Source organism: Giraffa tippelskirchi, chromosome 3 (assembly GCF_054371585.1).
Source record: "Giraffa tippelskirchi isolate mGirTip1 chromosome 3, T2T-mGirTip1v1.2.pri, whole genome shotgun sequence".
NCBI classification, from domain to species: domain Eukaryota; kingdom Metazoa; phylum Chordata; class Mammalia; order Artiodactyla; family Giraffidae; genus Giraffa; species Giraffa tippelskirchi.
The window spans coordinates 131,271,179-131,291,475 of NC_137277.1; the positions used below are offsets into that span (position 1 = coordinate 131,271,179).

Below are 20,297 nucleotides of genomic sequence, written 5' to 3' on the forward strand. Positions count from 1 at the left end.
CTGACTGTGGCTCAGATCATAAACTCCTTATTGTAAAATTCACAGGCTTAAATTGAAGAAAGCAGGGGAAACCACTAGACCACTAGTTATACTAGTATAACTTAAATCAAATCCCTTATGATTATACAGTGGAAGTAATGAATAGATTTAAATGATTAGATGTGGTAGAATGCCTAAAGAACTATGGACAGAGGTTGATAACATTGTACAGGAGGCAGTGACCAAAGCCATCCCAAAGAAAAAGAAATGCAAGAAGGCAAAATGGTTGTCTGAGGAGGCTTTACAAATAGCTGAGAAAAGAAGAGAAGTGAAAAAGCAAGGGAGAAAAGGAAAGATATACCCAACTGAATGCCGAGTTCCAGAGAATAGCAAGGAGAGATAAGAAAGCCTTCCTAAGTGAACAATGCAAAGAAACAGGAAAACTATAGCATGGGAAAGACTAGAGATCTCTTCAGGAAAACTGGAGATATCAAGGAAAGAGTTCATGCAAAGATGGGCACAATAAGGACAGAAATGGCAAGGAATTAACAGAAGCAGAAGATATTACGAAGAGGTGGCAAGAATACACAGAAGAACTGTACAAAAAACATCCTAATGACCTGGATAATCACAAGGGTATGGTCACTTACCTAGAGCCAGACATCCTGGAGTGTGAAGTCAAATGGGCCTTATGAAGCATTACTACAAACAAAGCTAATTGACATGATGGAATTACAGCTGAGCTATTTCAAATCCTTAAAAATGATGCTGTTAAAGTGCTGCACTCAATAGGCCAGCAAATTTGGAAAACTCAGCAGTGTCCACAGCACTGGAAAAGGTCAGTTTTCATTCCAATCCCAAAAAGGGCAATGCCAAAGAATGTTCAAACTACTGTACAATTTTGCTCATTTTGCATGCTAGTAAGGTTATGCTCAAAATTCTTCAGGCTCGTCTTCAGCAGTACGTCAACTGAAAACTTCCAGATGTTACAGGCTGGGTTTAGAAAAGGCAAAGGAGCCAGAGATCAAACTGTCAACATTCACTGGATCCTAGAGAAAGCAAGGAAATTCCAGAAAAACATCTACCTCTGTTTCATCGACCACACTAAAGTCTTCGACTGTGTGGATCATAACAAACCATGGAGAGCTCTTAAAGAGGTTACCTGTCTCCTGAGAAATTGTATGTGGGTCAAGAAGCAACAGTTACCAGACCATCTTACCTGTCTCCTGAGAAATTACATGCGGGTCAAGAAGCAACAGTTAGAATCCTGCATGGAGCAACTGATTGAGAAAGGAGTATGATAGGGCTGTCTGCTGTCACCCTGTTTGTTTAACCTATTTTCTGAGCACATCATGAGAAATGCCGGGCTGGATGAGTTACAAGCTGGAATCAAGATAGGCGGGAGAAACATCAACAACCTTAGATATGCGGATGATACCACTCTAATGGCAGAAAGTGAAGAGAAACTAAAGAGCCTCTTGATGAAGGTAAAAGAGGAGAGTGGAAAAAACTGGCTTAAAACTCAACATTCAAAAAACAAAGATCATGGCATCTGGTCCCATCACTTAATGGCAAATAGATGGGGGGGAAATGAAGACAGTGACGAACTTTATTTTCTTGGCCTCTAAAATCACTGCAGGTGGTGACTGCAGCCATTAAATTAAAAGATTCTTGCTCCTCAAAAGAAAAGCTGTGACAAACCTAGACAGTGTGTTAAATATCAGAGACATCATTTTGCCGACAAAGGTGCATATAGTCAAAGCTATTATTTTTCCAGTAGTCGTGTACGGATGTGAGAGTTGGACCATAAAGAAGACTGAGCCCCCCAAAATTGATGCCTTTGAACTATGGTGCTGGAGAAGACTCTGGAGAGTCCCTTGGACAGCAAGGAGGTCAAACCAGTCAATCCTGAAGGAAATCAACCCTGAATGTTCATTGGAAGGACTGATGCTGAAGCTGAAGCTCCAATACTTTGACCACCTGATGGGAAGACCTGACTCACTGGAAAAGACCCTGATGCTGGGAAAGATTGAAGGCAGGAGAAGAGGGTGACAGAGGATGAATAGAATCATCAACTCAATGGCCATGAATTTGAGTAATCACCGGGAGCTAGTGAAGGATAGGGAAGCCTGGTGTGCTGCAGTCCATGGGGTTGCAAAGAGTCAGACACGACTTAGCAACTGAACAACCACCACCACATGCATACCTGAAGCTACTTGAAATGCATATGTTAGAAATTTGAAGAAAAGGCATAGGTGAACAAAAGTCAGTTAGTTTTCATTGAGTTGTATGACCACTTTTGTTTTTGAAAATATGCATATTTATTTTTCTCTTTTTTTAAGTATAATTGATTTATAGTATCTTGTTAGTTTCAGGTGTACAGCACAGTTATTCAGTTACACACATATATGTACTTTTGTTCTTTTTGAGACTCTTCCCTTATGGTAGTGGTGGTTTAGTCAACAAGTCATGTCTGACTCTTGTGATCCCATGGACTATAGCTCACCAGGCTCCTCTCTCCATGGGAATTTCCCGGCAAGAATACTGGCATGGATTGCCATTTCCTTCTCCAGGGGATCTTCCTGATTCAGGTGTCAAACCCGGGCCTCCTGCATTGTAGGCAGATTCTTTACTGATGGAGCCAGCAAGGAAGCCCATTTTCTCTTAGAGGTTCTTACAAAATACTGAGTATCATTCCATGTGCTGTACCATAGGTCCTTGTAAAATATGCATGTTTTAAATTGACAAACCAGTGTTCAGTGTATCTATAGGTAACTATGAACCCTCCTGTGTGTTGGGGCCCAGAACAGGGCCTGGACTGTGTTGACAGGGCTGGTCCAAACCAACCAGGGCCCCAGGGCTGGGAAATGCCTCTCAAGGGCTCTGAGCTCCTGTCTTGCCTCCCCCAGGTTCCTCAGCTATACAAGATCAAGAGGTACCAGCCGGTCTCTGTGCAGGGGTCTTCAACCAGCTACAGACCTCAGAAGCTTGCTCGGGCCCTGAGGCAAGGAGCTGAGGTAACGCGTCCCACCTTCGGGAGAGGAACCACCCCCACCTTTTCCTCACTGCCCAGGCCTTGAGACTAACACACTGCCCTTGGTCCTGGCCCAGGATGAAGCCACCACAGTCATCACCCTGCCCAAGAAGGATTCCTCACCCCAGCTGCCCGGTGAGACCTCCGTCCTGAGCATAAAACTCCCTGAGGCCTTGGCCCAAGCTCCAGATTACGACCCGCTTTATATTTTTGTAAGTGCCATCAGCAGAAGTCATGGTTCCCTGTCTCTTTGTTTTAGCAGTTACTTCATAAGAAAACAAAAACAAATAGAAAACAAGCTTGTTTATGGTTACCAAAGGGGAAAGGGAGGTAGGGTAAACTAGGAGTGTGAGATTAGCAAGTACTCGTAACTACTCATGAAACAGATAAACAATAAGGTCCTACTGTATCAGGGAACTGTATCCTCATAATGGAAAAGAATCTGGAATATATATACATACATACATACATACATATATATATATATAAAACAATCACTTTGCTGAACACCTAAAACTGACACAATGTTGTAAATCAACTATACTTCATTTTAAAAAAAAGACATCGAAAAAAAGAAGACAGAAGCATCAATTGGGAATATTTTTCTCTCTTTGGAATTTCAGGGATTAAACAACATCTCACTTTTGAAATTGCTGGCCAGACTTTATTGCTTGGAGAATATCAATGTTTCTTTTAACGACTCTGGCATTTATTTTTAAGACAATAGCTTTGTGGCCGTTTCCAATTACCTCTAATATGCACGTATGTATTTTTGTGTTTATTTTAAGCATAGTTTCCATATAACATTATATAAATTTATGTACAGGTGTACAATACAGTGATTCACAAGTTTTAAAGGTAACATATATGTATATATTTTTTAAAAAGAAAACACAACTGAAAAAAGTAAAGTCACCCCAAACTCCATCCCGAAGCTTTAGTTGATCCCTTATCCCATCTTTGGGCACCATGTCCCTGCCACACTGATCCCTGACTCCCTTTTTTTTTTTAATGCTTTATTGGCCCAAAGTACACATTTTATTTTTTTTATTTATTTATTTTAATTGGAGGCTAATTACTTTACAATATTGTGGTGGTTTTTGCCATACATTCACATGAATCAGCCATGGGTATACATGTATTCCCCATCCTGAACCTCCCTCCCACCTCTCTCCCCATCCCGTCCCCCAGGGTCATCCCAGTGCACCAGCCCTGAGCACCCTGCTCATGCATCAAACCTGGACCGGCGATCTATTTCACATATGATAATATACACGTTTCAATGCTATTCTCTCAAATCATCCCACCCTCGCCTTCTCCTACAGAGTCCAAAAGTCTGTTCTTTAAATCTGTGTCTCTTTCACTGTCTCACATATAGGGTCATCGTTACCATCTTTCTAAATTCCATATATATGCGTTAATACACTATATTGGTGCTTTTCTTTCTGACTTACTTAGCTCTGTATAATAGACTCCAGTTTCATCCACCTCATTAGAACTGATTCAAATGCATTCTTTTTAATAGCTGAGTAATATTCCATTGTGTGTATGTACCACAGCTTTCTTATCCATTCGTCTGCCGATGAACATCTAGGTTGCTTCCATGTCCTGGCTATTGTAAACAGTGCTGCAATGAATATTGGGGTACATGTGTCTCTTTCAATTCTGGTTTGCTCGGTACATATGCCCAGCTGTGGGATTGCTGGATCATATGGCAGTTCTATTTCCAGTTTTTTAAAGAATCTCCACACTGTTCTCCATAGTGGCTATACTAGTTTTCATTCCTACCAACAGTGTAAAAGGGTTCCTTTTTCTCCACACCCTCTCCAGCATTTATTGTTTGTAGACTTTTTGACTGGCGTGAGATGGTACCTCACTGTGGTTTTGATTTGCATTTCTCTGATAATGAGTGATGTTGAGCATCTTTTCATGTGTTTGTTAGCCATCTGTATGTCTTCTTTGGAGAAATGCCTGTTTAGTTCTTTGGCCCATTTTTTGATTGGGTCGCTTATTTTTCTGGAATTGAGCTGCAGGAGTTGCTTGTATATTTTTGAGATTAATTCTTTGTCAGCTGCTTCATTTGCTATTATTTTCTCCCATTCTGAAGGCTGTCTTTTCACCTTGCTTATAGTTTCCTTCATTATGCAAAAAGCTTTTAAGTTTAATTAGGTCCCATTTGTTTATTTTTGCTTTTATTTCCATTAGTCTGGGAGGTGGGTCATAGAGGATCCTGCTATGATTTACGTCAGAGAGTGTTTTGTCTATATTTTCCTCTAGGAGTTTTATAGTTTCTGGTCTTACATTTAGATCTTGAATCCATGTTGAGTTTATTTTTGTGTATGGTGTTAGAAAGTGTTCTAGTTTCATTCTTTTACAAGTGGTTGACCAGTTTTCCCAGCACCGCTTGTTAAAGAGATTATCTTTTTTCCATTGTATATCCTTGCCTCCTTTGTCAAAGATAAGGTGTCCATAGGTGCATGGATTTATCTCTGGGCTTTCTGTTTTGTTCCATTGATCTGTTTCTGTCTTTGTGCCAGTACCATACTGTCTTGATGACTGTAGCTTTGTAGTAGAGCCTGAAGTCAGGAAGGTTGATTCCTCCAGTTCCATTCTTCTTTCTCAAGATTGCTTTGGCTATTCGAGGTTTTTTGTATTTCCATACAAATTTTTGTGAAATTATTTGTTCTAGTTCTCTGAAAAATACCGTTGGTAGCTTGATAGGGATTGCATTGAATCTATAGATTGCTTTCGGTAGTATACTCATTTTCACTATATTGATTCTTCCAATCCATGAACATGGTATATTTCTCCATCTATTTGTATCATCTTTGATTTCTTTCATAAGTGTTTTATAGCTTTCTATATATAGGTCTTTTGTTTCTTTAGGTAGATTTCTTCTAAGTATTTTATTCTTTTCGTTGTAATGGTGAATGGAACTGTTTCCTTAATTTCTCTTTCTGTTTTCTCATTGTTAGTGTATAGGAATGCAAGGGATTTCTGTGTGTTAATTTTATATCCTGCAACTTTACTATATTCATTGATTAGCTCAAGTAATTTTCTGGTGGAGTCTTTAGGGTTTTCTATGTCGAGGATCATGTCATCTGCAAACAGTGAGCGTTTTACTTCTTCTTTTCCAATCTGGATTCCTTTTATTTCTTTTTCTTCTCTGATTGCTGTGGCTAAAATTTCCAAAACTATGTTGAATAGTAGTGGTGAGAGTGGGCATCCTTGTCTTGTTCCTGACTTTAGGGAAAATGCTTTCAATTTTTCACCATTGAGGATAATGTTTGCTGTGGGTTTATCATATATGGCTTTTATTATGTTGAGGTGTGTTCCTTCTATGCCTTCTTTCTGCAGGGTTTTTATCATAAATGGATGTTTAATTTTGTCAAAGGCTTTCTCTGCATCTATTGAGATAATCATATAGTTTTTATCTTTCAATTTGTTAATGTGGTGTATCACATTGATTGATTTGTGAATATTGAACAATCTTTGCATCCCTGCGATAAAACCCACTTGGTCATGGTGTAGGATCTTTTTAATATGTTGTTGGATTCTGTTTACTAGAATTTTGTTAAGGATTTTTGCATCTGTGTTCATCAGTGATATTGGCCGGTAGTTTTCTTTTTTTGTGGCATCTTTGTCTGGTTTTGATATTAGGGTGATGGTGGCCTCATAGAATGAGTTTGGAAGTTTACCTTCCTCTGCAGTTTTATGGAAGAGTTTGAGTAGGATAGGTGTTAGCTCTTTAAATTTTTGGTAGAATTCAGCTGTGAAGCCATCTGGGCCTGGGCTTTTGCTTGTTGGAAGATTTCTGATTATGGTTTCGATTTCTGTGCTTGTAATGGGTCTGTTAAGATTTTCTATTTCTTCCTGGTTCAGTTTTGGAAAGTTATACTTTTCTAAGAATTTGTCCATTTCTTCCAAGTTGTCCATTTTATTGGCATATAGTTGCTGCTAGTAGTCTCTTATGATCCTTTGTATTTCTGTGTTGTCTGTTGTGATTTCTCCATTTTCATTTCTAATTTTGTTGATTTGACTTTTCTCCCTTTGTTTCTTGATGAGTCTGGCTAATGGTTTGTCTATTTTATTTATCTTCTCAAAGAACCAGCTTTTAGCTTTGTTGATTTTGGCTATGGTCTCCTTTGTTTCTTTTGCATTTATTTCTGCCCTAATTTTTATGATTTCTTTCCTTCTACTAACCCTGGGGTACTTCATTTCTTCTTTTTCTAGTTGCTTTAGGTGTAGAGTTAGGTTATTTATTTGATTTTTCTCCTGTTTCTTGAGGTAGGCTTGTATTGCTATGAACCTTCCCCTTAGCATTGCTTAGCATCCCATAGGTTTTGGGTTGTTGTGTTTTCATTTTCATTCATTTCTATGCATATTTTGATTTCTTTTTTGATTTCTTCTGTAATTTGTTGGTTATTCAGGAGTGTGTTGTTTAGCCTCCATATGTTTGTATTTTTAATAGTTTTTTTCCTGTAGTTGACATCTAATCTTATTGCATTGTGATCAGAAAAGATGCTTGAGATGATTTCATTTTTTTTGAATTTACCAAGGCTAGATTTATGGCCCAGGATGTGATCTGTCCTGGAGAAGGTTCCGTGTGCACTTGAGAAAAAGGTGAAATTCATTGTTTTAGGGTGAAATGTCCTATATATATCAATTAGGTTTTACTGGTCCATTGTATCATTTAAAGTTTGTGTTTCCTTGCTAATTTTCTGTTTAGTTGATCTATCCATAGGTGTGAGTGGGGTATTAAAGTCTCCCACTGCTGCTGCTTCTGCTAAGTCGCTTCAGTCGTGTCCAACTCTGTGCGACCCCATAGATGGCAGCCCACCAGGCTCCACCATCCCTGGTATTCTCCAGGCAAGAACACTGGAGTGAGTTGCCATTTCCTTCTCCAATGCATTAAAGTGAAAAGTGAAAGTGAAGTCGCTCAGTCGTGTCCAACTCTCAGTGACCCGATGGACTGCAGCCTACCAGGCTCCTCTGTCCATGGGATTTTCCAGGCAAGAGTACTGGAGTAGGGTGCCATTGCCTTCTCCAAAGTCTCCCACTATTGTTGTGTTATTGTTAATTTCCCCTTTCATACTTGTTAGCATTTGCCTTACATATTGCGGTGCTTCTATGTTGGGTGTATATATATTTATAATTGTTATATCTTCTTCTTGGATTGATCCTTTGATCATTATATAGTGTCGTTTGTCTCTTTTCACAGCCTTTATTTCAAAGTCTATTTTATCTGATATGAGTATTGCTACTCCTGCTTTCTTTTGGTCTCCATTTGTGTAAAATATCCTTTTCCAGCCCTTCACTTTCAGTCTGTTTGTGTCCCTTGTTTTGAGATGGGTCTCTTGTAGACAGCATATATAAGGGTCTTGTTTTTGTATCCATTCAGCCAGTCTTTGTCTTTTGGTTGGGGCATTCAACCCATTTACATTTAAGGTAATCATTGATAAATATGATCCTGTTGCCATTTACTTTGTTGCTTTGAGTTCGAGTTTATACACCTTTTCTGTATTTCCTGTCTAGAGAAGATCCTTTAGCATTTGTAGAAGAGCTGGTTTGGTGGTGCTGAATTCTCTGAGCTTTCACTTGTCTTTAAAACTTTTGATTTCTCCTTCATATTTGAATGAGATCCTTGCTAGGTACAGTAATCTGGGTTGTAGGTTTTTCTCTTTCATCACTTTAAGTATGTCCTGCCATTCCCTTCTGGCTTGAAGAGTTTCTATTGAAAGATCAGCTGTTATCCTTATGGGGATCCCCTTGTGAGTTATTTGTTGTTTTTCCCTTGCTGCTTTTAATATTTGTTCTTTGTTAATTTGATTAATATATGTCTTGGGGTGTTTCACCTTGGATTTATCCTGTTTGGGACTCTCTGGGTTTCTTGGACTTGAGTGGCTATTTCTTTCCCCATTTTAGGGAGTTTTCAACTATTATCTCCTCAAGTATTTTCTCATGGTCTTTCTTTTCGTCTTCTTCTTCTGGGACTCCTATGATTCGAATGTTGGGGCATTTAACATTGTCCCAGAGGTCTCTGAGGTTGTCCTCACTTCTTTTAATTCTTTTTTCTTTTTTCCTCTCTGCTTCACTTATTTCTACCATTCTATCTTCCACCTCACTTATCCTATCTTCTGCCTCAGTTATTCTACTGTTGGTGCCCTGCAGTGTGCTATTGATCTCAGTTATTGCATTATTCATTATTGATTGACTGTTTTTTATTTCTTCTAGGTCCTTGTTAAACTTTTCTTGCATCTTCTCAATCCTTGTCTCCAGACTATTTATCTGTAACTCCATTTTGTTTTCAAGATTTTGGGTCATTTTTACTATCATTATTCTGAATTCTTTTTCAGGTAGACTCCCTATCTCCTCCTCTTTTGTTTGGTTTGGTGGGCTTTTATCATGTTCCTCTACCTGCTGAATATTTCTCTGCCTTTTCATCTTGTTTAGGTTGCTGTGTTTGGGGTAGCCTTTCTGTATGCTGGAAGTTTGTGGTTCCTCCTAATTGTGGAAGTTCCTCCCTGTGGGTGGGATTGGACAAGTGGCTTGTCAAGGTTTCCTGGTTAAGGAAGCTTGTGTCGGTGTTCTAGTGGGTGGAGCTGGATCTCGTCTCTCTGGAGTGCAGTGAAGTGTCCAGTAGTGAGTTTTGAGGTGTCTATGGGTTTGGTGTGACTTTTGGCTGCCTGTGTTTTTGTGCTCAGGGTTACGTTCCTGCATTGTTGGAGAATTAGCTTGGTATGTCTTGCTCTGAAACTTGTTGGCTCTTGGGTGGAGCTTGGTTTCAGTGTAGGTAAGGAGGCTTTTGGATGAGCTCTTGTTGATTCATATTCCCGGGAGCCTGACGCCCTTTTCAATACCAAGTTAAGTCCAAGCTCCTGACAATGTGAGGCTGAGCCACTTCTCCCCACTCCACTGCATATGTCCCAGCCAGCCTGTGTGTTCCTCCATCACCTGCCCTCAGAGGCGTCCCCCTTCCTCCTTATACTTGTAGATACGTAAACAGTTGGAAACGACTGAAGCGACTGAGGTGGCATGCAAACCCTGAGTATAACGAGCAAAGCATTACAGTGGAGTGTTGAATTGATATCTGTGCATTGTCTCCAGGGGCCAGAGGAGGCATCCAGGGCAGCGTGGACTCCATGTGACAACAGTACAGGTTTCATAAAGGGACATCATTAAAGCAAAATAAAAGGCCATTATGAACTCTGACTAAAAGTCAGGAAATCTGAGGAGGTTCTATGTAAGTGCAGAATCATCAGTAAAATGTCACCATAGTTGCCCTGATTATGGTCTGTTTTGTAAGAACACACACACACATGCAGAATGAAGAAGGACCTTAGATACTGCTAGGATAGTCTCCCCTGGGAGAATCTGTGTCTCTGATGTGGCAGAGATGCTGGTGGTCACACCAAGGGCAGATGGATGCCCTGGTTCCTGACTGGTGGCCTCAGTGCTCCTCTTCCTAGCTCTGCTGCTTTTCTCCAGAGAGCTGTGATACCTGTGTTTTGGCCACTAGGCGGCATGTTCCGGTAGTCTCATGGCAGGGTGGAGGGGCAGTTCCTCAAAAAGAGAGAGTCAGGGCTGGGATAAACTCAGAGGTATAACCAGTAATGCTGAAGAAGCTGAAGTTGAACAGTCCTATGAAGACCTACAAGACCTTCTAGAACTAACACCAAAAACAGACGTCCCTTTCATCCTAGATGGTAGGAATGCCAAAGTAGGAAATCAAGAGATACCTGGACCAGGCAAGTTTGGTCCTGGAGTACAAAATGAAGCAGGGCAAAGGCTAATAGAGTTTTGCCAAGAGAACACACTGGTCATAGCAAACACCCTCTTCCAACAACTGAAGAGATGACTCTACACATGGACATCAACAGACGGTCAATACCGAAATCAGATTGATTATATTCTTTGCAGCCAAAGATGGAGAAGCTCTATACAGTCAGCAAAAACAAGACCAGAAGCTGACTGTGGCTCAGATCATAAATTCCTTATTGCAAAATTCAGACTTAGATTGAAGAAAGTAGGGAAAACCACTAGACCATTCAGATATGACCTAAATCAAATCTCTTATGATTATACAGTGGAAGTGACAAACAGATGCAAGGGATTAAATCTGATAGACAGAGGGCCTGAAGAACTATGGACGGAGGTTCGTGACATTCTACAGGAGGCAATGATCAAGAACATCCCCAGGAAAAAGAAATTCAAAAAGGCGAAATGTTGTCTGAGGAGGCCTTACAAATAGCTGGGAAAAGAAGAGAAGCTAAAGGCAAAGGAGAAAAGGAAAGATATACCCATTTGAATGCAGAGTTCCAAAGAATAGCAAGGAGAGATAAGAAAACCTTCCTCAATGATCAATGCAAAGAAATAGAGGAAAACAATAGAATGGGAAAGACTAGAGATCTCTTCAAGAAAATTAGAGATACCAAGGGAACATTTCATGCAAAGATATGCACAATAAAGGACAGAAATAGTATGGACCTAATAGAAGCAGAAGATATTAAGAAGAGGTGGCAAGAATACACAGAAGAACTGCACAAAAAAGATCTTCATGACCCAGATAATCATGATGGTGTGATCACTCACCTAGAGCCAGACATCCTAGAATGCGAAGTCAAGTGGGCCTTAGAAAGCATCACTACAAACAAAGCTAGTGGAGGTGATGGAATTCCAGCTGAGCTATTTCAAATCCTAAAAGATGATGCTGTTAAAGTGCTGCACTCATTATGCCAGCAAATTTGGAAACCTCAGTGGTGGCCATAGGACTCAAAAAGATCAGTTTTCATTCCAGTCCCAAAGAAAGGCAATGCCAAAAAATCTTCAAACTATGACACAATTGCACTCATCTCACACATTAGCAAAGTAATGCTCAAAATTCTCCAAATCAGTCTTCAACAGTACATGAACTGTGAACTTCCAGATATTCAAGCTGGATTTAGAAAAGAAGGAGGGACCAGAGATCAAATTGCCAGCATCTGTTGGGTCACCCAAAAAGCAAGAGAGTTCCAGAAAAACATATACTACTGCTTTATTGACTATGCCAAAGCCTTTGACTGTGTGGGTCACAGCAAACTGTGGAAAATTCTTAAAGAGATGGGAACACTAGACCATCTTACCTGCCTCCTGAGAAATCTGTATGTAGGTTAAGAAGCAGCAGTTTGAACTGGACATGGAACAACAGACTGGTTTCAAATTGGGAAAGGAGTACAACAGGGCTGTATATTGTCACCCAGGTTATTTAACTTATAAGCAGAGTACATCACGAGAAATGCTGGACAGGATGAATCACAAGCTGGAATCAAGATTGCCGGGAGAAATATCAATAACCTCAGATATGAAGATGACACCACCCTTATGGCAGAAAGCGAAGAAGAACTAAAGAGCCTCTTGATGAAAGTGAAAGAGGAGAGTGGAAAAGTTGGCTTAAAGCTCAACATTCAGAAGACTAAGATCATGGCATCTAGTCCCATCACTTCATGGCAAATAGATGGGGAAACAGTGAAAACAGTGTCAGACTATTTTCTTTGGCTCCAAAATCACTGCAGATGGTGACTGCAGCCATGAAATTAAAAGACACTTGCTCCTTGAAAGAAAAGCTGTGACCAACCTAAACAGCATATTAAAAAGCAGAGACATTACTTTGCCAACAAAGGTCCATCTAGTCAAAGCTATGGTTTTTCCAGTAGTCATGTATGGATGTGAGAGTTGGACTATAAAGAAAGCTGAGTGCTGAAGAATTGTTACTTTTGAGCTGTGGTGTTGGAGAAGACTCTTGAGAGTCCCTTGGACTGCAAGGAGATCCAACCAGTCTATCCTAAAGGAAATCAGTCCTGAATATTCATTAGAAGAACTGATGCTAAAGCTGAAACTCCAGTACTTTGGCCACCTCATGCGAAGAACTGACTCACTGAGAAAGACCCTGATACTGGGAAAGACTGAAGGCAGAAGGGGATGACAGAGGATGAGATGATTGGATGGCATCACCAACTGAATTGACATGAGTTTAAATAAGCTCCAGGAGTTGGTGATGGACAGGGAAGCCTGGCGTGCTGTGGTCCATGGGGTCACAAAGAGTTGGACATGACTGAGCGACTGAACTGAACTGAACATCATAGGACATTTAGCTCAGTGATTTCCAGACTTCACTTGGCACTAGAACCCTCTCATTGGCTGCAGTTCTACATAGAAAGGCTGGACTGGCAGTGGGAGAGGGGCTTTCCTGAGAAGGGTATCCCAGCAAAACCCCGGGATCTCCGTGGTAAGGTTTGGACACCACTCTCTTGTCCCCCATACCCACCCAGTACCACCTCCCTCACCACTCTGCAAGTGAGAAAGAGGCCAGTTATGCAGATGTAACATACATCCACATATCCCAAGTTCTATACTTTTAAGTGCATGCAGTTTATTTTATATCAATTATACATCAATATGGCTATAAAAGAAAGAATTTGGAAACCCTAAGAAACAAACATAAAAGGCAATATTGTTGTTCAGTCGCTCAGTCGTGTCCGACTCTTTGCAACCCCATCGACTGCAGCACACTAGGCTTCCCTGTCCTCCATCTCCTAAAGTTTGCTCAAACTCATATCTATTAAGTTTATGATGCCATCCAACCATCTCATCCTCTGTTGCCCACTTCCCCTCCTGTCTTCAGTTTTTCTCAGCATCAGAATCTTTTCCAGTAAATTGGCTCTTCACATCGGGTGGCCAAAGTATTGGCGCTTCCATGTCCAATGAACATTCAGAGTTTATTTCCTTTAGGATTGACTGGTTTGATCTCCTTGCTGTCCAAGAGACTCTCAAGAGTCTTCTCCAGCACCACAATTCGAAAGCATCGATTCTTTGGTGCTCAACCTTCTTTATGGTCTAACTCTCACATCCGTACACAACTACTGGAGAAACCATAGATTTGACTGGGTGGACCTTTGTTAGCAATAAATAGTGGTTATAACAAGGAAAGCTCTACAATAAGTCTTGGGATGATATCTATGCGTTATCTACAGGGGCCAGAGGAGGCATCCGGGACAGGATAGACTCCATGCGCCGACAGTACAGGTTTCATAAAGGCACATCATTAAACCAAAATAAAAAGCCATTAGAAACTCTAAGGGGGAGAGTCAACTAAGAATTGATATGTGTTCCAAATAGGATGCCAACTAATATTTGGCATGATTTTTAAGACTTGATGGAAAATTTAAAAATATTAATAGAGTCCATCTGGCTTTGATATTAGAACTTCCCTCTGTCACTGACCCAGAGGTCATGATAGTGAACCTTCACCCAAAAGCTATAATCCAAGCCTGTGCTTGGCCTGGCAGAGAAACATAATGACACAGTTAAGACAAAATAAATGCTCTTTACTATTGGGTTGGCCCTATCCCATCTCTGGCATGATTATGCACAGAGCACCTAAATGGTGCAAGCTGGGCCGCTTGCTTTCTCTCCTAACCTTGGCTCATCCCGTTATATCCTTGCACCCAGGTGTACTTAAGGGAACCTGCACAGGAATAGGAAACATCCCCCATCTCCCCACCCCCACCTACCTTCCTCTGCATCCTCGACCTCCCTGGCTTACTCTCGCCAGGGCCCCCATCTTTCACCTTGTTTGTTTCCAACCCTGCAGTCGCTATCTGGGTCAGATTTGGGAGCCAGTGTTTGCATTTGCCCCTGTCTCAGCCCCCACCCCATATGGCACATTGGAGAATGGGAAAAGAGCTGCTCTAGACACATAGGTATCTCCTGCCTCTTCCCTCAGCTGCAGAGCTCATTGAGATGTGGTTGTTGGGGCCCTGCTGACTCCCTCAGGTTGCATCATTGCCTCCCTGCCTTCCTGCTGCCTTTACAGTCATGAGTTCAGGCAAGAGCCCACTTGCTTGGCATCTTTCTCCTGGCTGTAAGTCAGCCTCCCTGATCTAACAGAGGATGGTCTTCCCAGCATTTGTGGCTGGAACACATTCATCACATCCCCCGCAACCAAGTTCTGCTGTCACACCTCCCTGGCCTGGCTGCATCATCTTTAAGTTGTGGGGGATGTTTATATCTTGACGGTGAGATTGGGTTTCCATCAGTCATATGGAGATTTGTGTGTGTGTTTTAAAATTGTTTTTAAAAATTTACTCAGACAAAAAGAACAGAATCTCAGTGGTTCTTAAACATCTGAATTAACCACGAGGGAGCTGAAAGCTATGTTGTTTGGAACAAGAGCCGGGTTTTTATTGGACAAGCCCCAGAAGGAACATTAAAAGGCTCCATGTTTTTGTATATTTTGATATAATTGCTCTGTACCTCCATTAGTCTCACTGGAAAATTAGTAAAAAACAGGATCTCCCTTAAAGCCAGACACCACCCTTATGGCAGAAAGTGAAGAAGAACTAAAGAGCCTCTTGATGAAAGTGAAAGAGGAGAGTGAAAAAGTTGGCTTAAAGCTCAACATTCAGAAAACTAAGATCATGGCATCCGGTCCCATCACTTCTTGGCAAATAGATGGGGAAACAGTGGAAACAGTGGCTGACTTTATTTTTCTGGGCTCCAAAATCACAGCAGATGGTGACTGTAGCCATAAAATTAAAAGACGCTTACTCCTTGGGAGGAAAGTTATGACCAACCTAGACAGCATATTAAAAAGCAGAGACATTACTTTGCCAACAAAGGTTCGTCTAGTCAAGGCTATGGTTTTTCCAGTGGTCATGTATGGATGTGAGAGTTGGACTATAAAGAAAGCTGAGTGCTGAAGAATTGATGCTTTTGAACTGTGGTGCTGGAGAAGACTCTTGAGAGTCCCTTGGACTGCAAGGAGATCCAACCAGTCCATCCTAAAGGAGATCAGTCCTGGGTGTTCATTGGAAGGTCTGATGTTGAAGCTGAAACTCCAATCCTTTGGCCACCTCATGTGAAGAGTTGTCTCATTGGAAAAGACCCTGATGCTGGGAAAGATTGAGGGCAGGAGGAGAAGGGGACGACAGGATGAGATGGTTGGATGGCATCACCGACTCAATGGACATGGGTTTGGGTGGACTCTGGGAGCTGGTGATGGACAGAGAGGCCTACCGTGCTGTGGTTCATGGGGTTGCAAAGAGTCAGACATGACTGAGCAACTGAACTGAACTGAACTGACATCCAAATGGAGCCTTCCTGAATTTAAGACATCACCAAACCAACGTTAAACATTGACGTTTCCTGATATATCAAATGCCACCCTCTCCTTTGTCTTCTCTTTAAACTAGTTTTAAAGAAGCTGTTTTTCCTTTCCAAAACCAGAAGCTCATTTGCTTTTTAAAACCAGTTTGCTTATTTACAGTTAGGACTGATCAAATTTAGAAACAAATACTTTAAGCTGTGGTTTCATTTGTGCTGGTTTCCATGGGAGCCTAGTAAATCCATGTGATATGTGATGAAGTTCTTCAGCCAGCAAAGTGGCATCTGTGAGTGACCATGACCACAGCCCATCTGAAGCCACCTCTACTTTCCTGCTTCTCTTTCTCAGACAAGCTGACGCGGAGTCAGAGCGTCTGTACTGGTGGGAGCCATGGGGAACCTCAGCTGATGCCTGTCCTGTGCCCGAGGTGAAAGCTGGTCAGCAAAAGAGACTCCTTTTTTTTTTCTCTCCCTCTTCTGCAGAATCCCAGCCCAGGACTGTTTGCTGTGAAGCACCCTCTGACTTACGTGGAAACCTTGATCGATTACCACCTATGCTCCCACCCCAAGTACAAGTTTACCAAGGAGTGCCACTGTGGCTCCAGCATCCCCCTCACCCAGAAGCAGTTTCTCCATCATACGGTAAAGCCGTCCCAGGCTCAGCAGCAGAACTGGCCCTGGGCTGCAGGGACCAGGGGGTGGGGGACAAGAAAGTGGGGGGTCACAGCTGGAACTGGGAATAAGAGAGTTTGCAGCCACAGCTGCAGAACAAGGACAGTAACCATGGCCCGGGGGCACTGGCATGCCCCAGCCCTGGAGCGGGGCAGGTGGGTTCGCCACACCACCCCTGTCTGCCTGTGCCCACTTCCCAGGCTTCACGTTGCCCCCTTTCAAAATTCTTATTCTCTGTTCCTTTGAAGGCTATGCCTAATATTCATGTTATTCCCACTGTGACCATGTAAGAGAAGTCACATGGTGGTCACAATCCTGGGGTCTGACACTCTCTCTCTTTGGTCCCTAACAAGGAGAGAGAGGTCAGAAGGGACAAGGTGGTGATGTGACATACAGTGAGAGAGAGGCTCTCCAGAGTCCCTTCTTCCCTGGATAACCAGCCTGACCTCTGTTTCCAGCAAAGTCTCCTGCAGGTGACCCTCAGCCCTTCCACACTCAACAAAACCCCACCTTAGGTCATCATCTTGGCCCTACTCCTGCCAGCCCCACTTTACACCTCTTCCCACATCACTTTCATGCCTCTTGGGTGTACAATTCAAGCAATGACCCATGTGGTCCTCACTCCCTTCTCCTCCATCATCCCCGAGTCCAGCCACCCTGGGTCCCACCAGTCTGCCTTACATACCACGTGACTCCCTCTCTTCCACCTGGGTGCCAACACCACACCACCACCACCCCTCACCACCCCCCGCAGAAGCCTTCCTTCCATTCAAATCTTATCCAGTCCTTTTCCACTTTGAAAGCCCTCCATGGTCCCCGCTGCCCATGGGAGCAGCTCCAAGCTCATGAGCTTGGCCCAAGAGACCCTTCACAACCAGCCTGCCTTCCTGGCCACATTTTCTGTCAACCCCCATTATGCGCACTGCACTCAGTGACCCCTGATCACACCCCCCTTGGCATCTCAGTGCAGTTGCACATGTTCCCCCCCACACCCTCACTGCCTGGAAGAGCCTTTGATGAACTGACCCATGCTCTCTAAATGTTGCATTAGCATCACATTCACAGTAATCGAAACAGATCGAGAGGCCTGACCTGCCCCTCCACACCAGGACCCTTGCTTCTCTGCCTCATAAGTCAGGGCACGAACCTCTCCTTCCTCCTGCTTAAATTCCTGCTGCTTCACTGAACACTATTTGCTGAAGAGGTTGTCTTTTTTAGCCTCAGAAAAATTCTGTTAAGCTTAAATGATAAATTTTGCAGTTCAACTTTTAAGACTGAAAATTAGCCAGCTGAGTGAAACTGAAGTGCTTCCTGGACTTTACCCATGGTCCCCCTGTGCTGGCTCTATTACAGGACATAATACCTGGAGTGATGACCTGGAAGAGGTTCCAGAGCCTGGCGCTCTCATCCCTGCCCGAAACTTCTAAGTCAGAGGTGTCACCGAGGTAAGCCCAGCTCACGTTGCCTCAGAGGGGTATGTGTGCCCCTCAGATTACAGAGACTGTGACCCCAAAAGTTGCCTGCCAGTAAAATATCAAGTCATACTTTTGGTGCATGAGGGAAATTCGGTCGTCAGAGGGATATGATGATGTGTAACTGATTTTCATCTCTTTATCTTGAGATAAACTTAATTTTTTTAACTTTTATTGACATCTAGTTGATTTACAATGTTATGTTAGTTTCAGATTTACAGCAAAATGACTCAGATATGCATATATATGTATGTGTATCTATGTAGATATATATAGATAAATTCTTTTTTTACATTCTCTTCCATTATTGATTATTACAAGATATTGAGTATAGTTCCCTGTGCTATATAGAAGGTCCTTGTTGGTTATCTATTTTATATATAGTAGTGTGTATATGTTAATCCTAATCTTCTAATTTATCCCTACCCCCTACTTTTCTCCTTTGGTAACCATAAGTTTGTTTTCTATGTCTGTGAGTCTATTTTTGTTTTGTAAATAATTTCATTTATATCATTTTTAGATTCCACATACAAGTAATATATTATGATATTTGTCTTGCACTTAGTATAATCATCTCAAGGTCCATTCATGTTGCTGCAGATGGTATTATTTCATTCTTTTTTATGGCTGAGTAATATTCCATGGTATATATCTACCATATTTTCTTTATCCATTTCTCTGTTGATGGACGCTTAGGTGGCTTCCATGTCTTGGTATTGTAAACAGTGCTACTATGAACTTTGGAGTACATATATCTTTTCTAATTATGCTTTTTTATAGATATATGCCCAGGAGTGGAATTGTAGGATCATATCATAGCTCTTGAGATAAACTTTAAAAAAATTAATGTCACAGGGCTTCCCTGATATTCCAGGGATTAGGAATCCTCCCACCAATGCAGGGACACAGGTTTGATCCCTGATCTAGGATGATTGCATATGCTGAGGGACAGCTGAACCCATGTGCCACAACTACTGAGCCCAAACCCTGGAGCCCATGCTCTGTCCACAATAAGAGAAACCACTGCAATGAAAAGCCCATGCACTGCAACTGGAGAATAACCCCCACTCACCACAACTAGAGAAAGCCCATGTGTAGCAACAAAGACCCGGCACAGCCAAAAACAAATAAATAATAAATAAGTAAATAAATGGGGTTTTTTAGGGAAAAAATTAATGTCACGGTGGATCGTTGACCATACTTCAGTAAAAGTAGACAACCAATCCATAAAATTCAACTGAAATAGTCATGGTTCATTTTCAGCATTTTAGAATTGCCAAGATTAGCTGTCTACACCCTCCACATCCACACCAAAGGATCCAGGTCTCTCCATACCCCAGCCTGGCCATTCACTGGGAGGCCCCACAGCTGTCGTCACAGAGACAGAGCAGGTAGATGAGAATAGTGTTAGACCAAAGAAGGAGGAAATTAAGAGTAAGCACATTCCTGCTAATTTGCTTAACTAGCACCTCTTCGAAGCCCTAACATCAAATAACTAGCTGATGCCTTTTCCTTAAGACACAGCCTGGTCAGTGACCTGCTCCTGAGCCCTGGAATTTACTTATTTGGTCAATTGTCCTTACAAACGTAGTAAACTGAGTTGCTGGTGAGCAAACGTGACTAGTATCCCAACACGATGACCATCAGCAGTGACCTATCGCTCAAATCCTTTGATCTGGAGTAAGGCCCACCCCAAGGGGGCAAAGCCCCACCACGGCCCCAGGAGTAGTCAGCTTTGCCTGGGCCTAAGCACTGCCACCAACCAGGGTCAGTTGGTACTTATACGCTGACTTCCGCCAGCATGTCCTGGCTCCTTGCCATCATCAGAATTCCCCTAGGTCCTCAGGAGCTATGTGACCTCAGCCATACTCTCTGGTCAGCTCTTTGGGCCAAGTCCTCTCATCCAGAACCCATGCCGATCAGACCTGCTTAGCCTTGACATTTTTGTTTTAGTAGAAGTAGGAGGGGACTTCCCTGTTGGTCCAGTGGTTAAGAATCTG

At 42.1% G+C, this 20,297-nt stretch overlaps 1 protein-coding gene across 17 annotated transcripts in view; it reads left to right on the forward strand.

The window, feature by feature from the left end:
• Positions 1-20,297, forward strand: part of CFAP221 (cilia and flagella associated protein 221) — a 119,213-nt gene that overhangs the window by 83,096 nt on the left and 15,820 nt on the right. For all 17 annotated transcript variants that reach the window (XR_014078555.1, XM_081575939.1, XM_081575938.1 and 14 more), the window contains 4 exons: positions 2,889-2,996; positions 3,091-3,225; positions 16,637-16,795; positions 18,179-18,270. Coding sequence is in view for 16 of the 17 variants with exons in the window: in XM_081575939.1 (XP_081432065.1) it covers positions 2,889-2,996; positions 3,091-3,225; positions 16,637-16,795; positions 18,179-18,270 (494 nt within the window). In the remaining variant the exon portion in view is untranslated. The remainder of the gene's footprint in view (positions 1-2,888; positions 2,997-3,090; positions 3,226-16,636; positions 16,796-18,178; positions 18,271-20,297) is intronic.